The sequence below is a fragment of the Trachurus japonicus genome, chromosome 23, assembly GCF_045865225.1.
Source record: "Trachurus japonicus isolate A0001 chromosome 23, Traja_1.0".
Taxonomy (NCBI): Eukaryota; Metazoa; Chordata; class Actinopteri; order Carangiformes; family Carangidae; genus Trachurus; species Trachurus japonicus.
In genome coordinates, this window is record NC_140929.1 from 7921459 (window position 1) to 7927883 (window position 6425).

A 6425-nucleotide genomic window follows, 5' to 3' on the forward strand; every position below is an offset into this window, starting at 1 on the left:
TGTTTAACCAAGCCGCCTCCTCTGCTTTTTTCTTCCTTATTTTCTTTCTTTGATGGTGTTTGATGGCAGTTGGCATCCAAACTGTTGCATTACTGTCACCAACAGGTTATGTTCAATTAATTTCACTCACTTTATATTCACGTTTCTCCTGCTACTATCATTTTCGTTAGTTTAATGGGCACAAAATGGCGACCTAGCTAGACTACCTGTAACGATTGGATCCGATTTCACTCCGGGAAGTCCTTTATTGGCTTGGTATGTTTCCGGTTCAGTTGTTACAAAGCATATGATTGGCTGAGTGTCACGCACAGGTCACGCTCATTTCTGGCCTTCACGCGAACTTTTCCAGTCGGGACTCTTCGGCTGTCTCCTCCCCCTCCTCCTTCCTTCGGAACATCTCGGGTGTTTCCGCTAGTCAGAGTATTTTGGGGGAAGGGGGCGGCTGCAGGTGCGTCGTGAGAGACCATTCCTCCGCGTTCATATACTTTTTAACAGGTGAACTACATTTATCCTGCCTTTGCACAGGCGACACCGGCAAAAAATATTCACTGTTATCGCCAGAATGGACGTGTCGGGGGTGAGTAGGCTAACGTTACAGTTAAGCACGGTGCATTTTCGTACTTTTCACTCAGACAAACCTAAAAAAAACAAAAAAAAAAAAAACCCACTCAAGCAAAGTACTGTAGCCGGAGAAACGGTAGATGCAAACATTTGTTTATTACGACTTAACATTTTTTTTTATTCCAACCCAACCTCTGTAATTACTGCAAAAACAACAAAAACATTCAACATACCTGCTACGCATCAACTGTAATACTGCATCAGTGAAGTGAGGCTGAATATCTGTGTTTTAACTGAGACTATAATAATAAGAAAAAAAAATATTTTGGAAGAAGTCTTTACAAGAAATAAAAACTTCTCAGCTGTGTTGGGACTAGGATGATTTTTTAATGATCTCCCCTGCCTTCGAGAACAATGTTTCACGGAGTACAGATGAGGCTGGGATACACAAAAACCACATTGAACAAGACGTGGATAAAATACTGATATATAAAACCAACTGTTAGAATGAGCTATTTGAGTTTACATAATTTGGAATAAATGGGTGAAAACAGGGCAAAGAACCGCTGGTTTTATTTGTTCATCTGTGCTGTTATTATTTGCCGGAGCGTTGTTGTCACTGAGGAGATGATGTTCCCACATTGTTTTTGCTGTCAGGTGCTGAATCTTGAGCGAGTGAAGGCGCTGGAAACCTGGCTGAAAACAACCAACACAAAACTGACTCAAGTCAACGGCCAGAGGAAGTACGGAGGCCCGCCTGAGGGTGAGGGAGGCTGCAGCAGCTCAGCTCCAACACAACCGTCTTTACACAACAGTACTACACAACAATGACATCAGGTGGAAGTTAGGAGTGCAATTAAAGTTGTATGTTTAATTATTAGTTATTTATAATATAATTAATAAAAATTAGTTCATTAGTAGCAGAAAATAGTGACATTTACAGTCTTGTTAATTAGAGAGAAGCTGCAAATGATCTTCATGCTTACAGAGCAGGAGAAAAAAACAACCTCCAATATGTAATATCTAAGAAATTTAGTAATTAATATTATTACTATTATTATAAATACATTAAATCATAATCGTGATGCTGTAAAAGTGAGACATTTAAGTACAATGGCTGTGCATGTTGCAACAAAAGAGTTTCAGTGTGAAAAACTAACTAATAATGGAAAGAGGCAAATGTTAAGTTTCAGTAAGTTCTTACCTCTGAAAATAAAATGCCGTCATCGTCCTTGACCACAGTGTTCCTGTGGTTATCACAAAGTTGGTGTACACACCATGTGAGGGAGAGGGAACATGAATTTTAATTTCTTCGCCATCACTGTGTTGTGTCTGAAATGAATGGAGTGAATAAAGTGAGAGTGAATGAAAAGTATCTTTTCAACTGATTCCTCTCGAGTGACTTGAAGCAACAGAAAGTATTAACACAGCTTTTTAAATTTTTTAAGCAATCTTACACAACATAAAAGGTCATGTCAGTTTATTTGTCTTGTATGACTGCAAGTTATTTACAGTAATAAAGACTTTTTAAAGGATAAGATTCTACATAGTCTATACAATTAACAATCTTGACCTCTGCACATTTGTTTTTAATGTGGATTCGTCAGTTAAACTGCATTAAAATCCAGAATAAATGAATAAATATTTACAGCAGTCTGTTCTGTGTGAGATTTTGAGGCCAAAATGAACGTTTTGTGTCCAAAATTTAGTCGAGACTTGTTAGTAAAAGAAGTTAATTGTTGGTTATCATGTCTTCAGCCTCAAATTTAATATCAATGTTAGTGCAAGTAAAATGTTTCACGTGATCTGATGAGAGTGTGATAGATGCAGCGGATGATCAGGTGACATCCCTCTGTCCTCAGGATGGGACGGTCCGGCCCCGGGAGCCCGCTGCGAGGTCTTCATCAGCCAGATCCCACGGGACGCCTACGAGGACCTGCTGATCCCCCTGTTCGGCTCCGTGGGGCCGCTCTGGGAGTTCAGGCTGATGATGAACTTCAGCGGGCAGAACCGCGGCTTCGCCTACGCCAAATACAGCTCGTCGGCGGTGGCTGCCAAAGCCGTCCGCCTGCTGCACGGCCACGTGATGGGGCCCGGCTTCCGCCTCAGCGTGTGCCACAGCACGGAGAAGAGAAACCTCTGCATCGAAGGCCTCCCCGCCACCACAATGCAGGGACACCTCTTCCAGGTAGAGTGGCAGCATGACAGTAACATGAACATACATACACTAGTAAAACTAAGCCAGTCTGATGCATCAGTTCTGTAATAAATCCTCCCTTCATGATGCTTTTTATGTTCTGGCTGAGTCAATTTCACAAAGAGCCAACTTAAATCACAGTAAGACGTCTAAAACCACCTGTTGCGTGATGCTCTAGTCTTGAGCTGATGATGCGTTTCCAGGTGCTGCGTGTGCTGGCCGAGGGCGTGGAGAGAGTGTCGCTGAAGACCGGGCTCGGTATAGAGGGGGTGTCGGCCATAGTGGGCTTCTCGTCTCACCACGCTGCCTCTATGGCCAAAAAGATCCTGGTGGAAGGTAACGGAGCTCCTCATCGCTCTTAAAGGTCCAGCGTGTAATAATGGGCAAGGTTTATTGGCAAAATCTGAATATACTACCCATGAATAATATATTAGTATACAGTAAGTGTATAATTGCTATAAAATAAAGTTTGTTTGGTTTTCGTAGTCTTATAATTCTTTTTTTATATATACATATACCAAGTGTCTTGCCTTAGAGAGTGTTGCCATCTTGCGCTGCCATGTTTGTACGGCAGCCCGAAAGAAAAATCCAGCCAGGCAGAGAGCACATTTCGCAAGTTTTGCGTTCATAAATAAACCAACCAACCAAAGAAGAAGGCGGAAGGAAAGAAGAAGGAGGAGGAAAAATGGTTTATATCTTCAGCTCATGAGTGAAGAGTGAAAGCGAGTGAGTGAACGCTGCAAACTAGAATCTGAACGCTGGATATCAAGGTTTTACCCCCATATTACACACTGAACCTTTAACCCTCCTACCTTTATTTTGTGTAACTTCCTCAAAGCCTGTGGTTTGTCCTTCCCTTGTCTTTTTCTTTCTTCCCAGCATTCAAGAAACAGTTTGCGCTGGCCGTCTCCGTCAAGTGGCAGTCGACGGTGAAGCCGAGCCAGGACAAGCCGCAGAAATCCTCAAAGAGCCTCCTGGCGACGGCCCTGAAGCAGCCGCGCCACATCCCGATCCCTCCCCAACCCTCTGTCCTCCCCGCCCGTCCTCCTCGCCGTCCATCCGCTCCCCCCGGGTTCCTGCAGTTCAGTGGGAGCCCACGGCGACCTCACCCTCCCTGCTCCTCCACCTTTCCCTCTTCCTCTCCCTCCTCCTCCTCCTCCTCCCAGGGACGTCTACTGTCTGCTGCTCCCACGGTGATGCTGCTGCCTGAGGCCGGCGAGGTGACGGGGGTCGGTCCAGCTCCTCCACAGTCGTTCTTTTCCTTCTATCACTAAATCACTGTGACAAAAAATATGAAACTTTATTCTGAATAATGTTCTGCAGATTTCTAACGGTTTGTTCTCGGCGTGAGTTGTTAAAGTAAATGTGTTAATATGCATGTTATGTTTTATATTCAAATAAAAACACTCAGTTGTTTCTCTTCTAAATGACTGTGTTGTTTGAATGCAGCATCACTGAGTGGGCAAATACACTTGGAGTCTTTTTTTCATGATCACAGCTCATTTTTATTCCTCTGTTTTTCTCTACGGTGAACACTTCTCCTCAGTGCTTATCGGCCCGTTTTTTGGAGGCCTCTGAAATCTAAGAGTAAAAGCATCCATTTTTCACTATTTGTTTTCCATGAATCACCTTTCATTCAGTTTTCAATGTATGGCATTTGAAACCCACAATGCGCTGAAAGAGCTCCTTTTTCTTGTCGGTGCTGGTAGCAGTCAGGGCTCCAGTACTACTGGAAGCTTCATGATGAATAGAAGCTGCCATCATTCTTCCCTGCTTTTGAAACTGCTGGTGGAGGAAAAAATAGGACATTGTAGTGGTATTGGGGACACGAGTCTCTCTAGACAAAAAACAGATTCTCTCTCAAGCCCCAGAGGGTTTAAGCTGCAGTCAGATCACATCAGACTCAGTTTCTGAATCATGAGCATCAGGTGTGTTTAGGTTTAAAGATACAGGCAGCACCTGTTGATTCATTTGGGAACAATATATGTAAAATATAAGATATTATAGGCTAATAATTATACACTGCCCGTCCCAAAAAAAAGTCACACACTCTAATATTTTGTTGGACCGCCTTTATACGGCACGCATTTGCTGTGGCATCGTTTCAATAAGTTTCTGCAATATCACAACATTTCCGTCCAGAGTTTCATTAATTTTTCAAAGATTCTCATTGAGGTTAAGGTCTGGACTCTGGTCACATTGGACCACATTTCTTCCTTGAAGATGATGTTTCCTCACTATCCTTCCAGTTTTTAATAATGCGTTGGACAGTTCCAGTCCAATTTTTGTAGTCCCAGTGATCTCCTTAGATGTTTTATTTGCTTGATGCCAATAATTTGACCCTTCTGAAACAGATTAACATCTTCTCCACGACCACAGGATGTGTCCTTCTACAGTACATGGATGTTTAAGAAATGAGACTGCATCAGTGGGTTAAATAAGTTGTTGCCAGATGAAACATAATCACCCAAGCAGTAATTATCCAATGGAAGGCTCTTACCTATTAGCTTATTTAAACCCAAGTGGTGACTTTTTGTTTGGACGGGCAGTGTATTAATCCGTTTGCTTCAGTTGATGCAGTAAATGTGGCTGTTATTCATACAGTATCTTCCCGTTCAAATGAACATCCAAAATTTTGAATTGACATCTAAATTTGACTCCACAACCGTAACATCACACAGTCCCACCTGTGGTCCTCTGACTCCATCTCCTTGTGGTTATAAAACCTGGTTCTGACTCAGGAAGAAGTTCTCGATTGCAGGCCCAACTTTTTTAGCAGCGAGCGGAGGCTGTTGTTCAAAGCCTCGGGTCAAAATACTGAAGGTGTGTTTTGAAAGTGAAGATTTAAATCACGCTCCCTCAATGTTCATAATGCATGACACTGCGTTGGGTATTCATTGATGTGGGGAAAAAGCTAAGCAGCACTAATTGCTTGACTTTTTACCTAAATCAAAATTTACCAAGGCCTTTAAGGCTTTTTAACGGATTCTGAAAAACTTAGAAAGTTGAGGCTGTTTGGAGCTAATGATGATGTTTTATTGATGATCAGCCACAGCTGGTGAGGATTTAGTGTTCAGCTCAAGGGTAGGTACTCCAGCGAGGTACATCCTTGAAAAGCGGCTGGGTTAGAACCCCAGCTGCCACTAACTTCTGCCTAATAACTAGAATAATGATAGATATATAATATATATACTTCATTTCCTGTGTAATCACTGCGCCGCTCATACTTGACGTGCGTCGGCGGGATCCTGCGACGTTAATGGAAGGCGCACATGGAGTCGTGATGAGAGCAACGAACACGTGGGCAGAGCGGTAACATCTGTCACCGTGATCATGACCGATGCATGAATTGGATTCTGCGATTTCCAGTTGCCATCATCAGCTGCCTCGTGAGTAATGATGAGGGTGTGTTTGCCGGGGACCCATCATCAGCGCCTCCGCATTAACACACCCCAGAGAGGGAGTTGTCACGACTCGAGCCAGAGGCGCCAAAAGCACACACACTGAAAGCTATGAGATATGTTTCCTTTTGTTTGTGATGTTTTATATTTCAAGAGGTTGGTTGGCAGCAGGAGACGCCTCCTGCATGAGAGGACAGTAATATGATCCAGGTTCTGCTTGTTTTTGGTGTTATCTTTTACTTTTTCTCTTGGGTATATGTGAACAC

At 43.0% G+C, this 6425-nt stretch overlaps 1 protein-coding gene across 1 annotated transcript; it reads left to right on the plus strand.

Annotated features, from left to right (window-relative positions):
- Nucleotides 1–421: 421 nt before the first annotated feature.
- Nucleotides 422–4059, plus strand: LOC146962462 (dead end protein 1-like). Its single transcript, XM_085769467.1, has 5 exons — nt 422–577; nt 1219–1324; nt 2424–2749; nt 2962–3094; nt 3638–4059. Exons 1-5 carry the CDS (start codon nt 563–565, stop codon nt 4030–4032), a joined length of 975 nt encoding a protein of 324 aa, XP_085625593.1. The 5' UTR covers nt 422–562; the 3' UTR covers nt 4033–4059.
- Nucleotides 4060–6425: the final 2366 nt, after the last annotated feature.

What these genes read in the sequence shown, in the direction of transcription:
- LOC146962462 (XM_085769467.1), top strand. An exon ending in GTACGGAGGCCCGCCTGAGG is followed by an intron (nt 1,325 to 2,423) that starts GTGAGGGAGGCT and finishes CTCTGTCCTCAG; the next exon opens with GATGGGACGGTCCGGCCCCG. An exon ending in CAAAAAGATCCTGGTGGAAG is followed by an intron (nt 3,095 to 3,637) that starts GTAACGGAGCTC and finishes CTTTCTTCCCAG; the next exon opens with CATTCAAGAAACAGTTTGCG.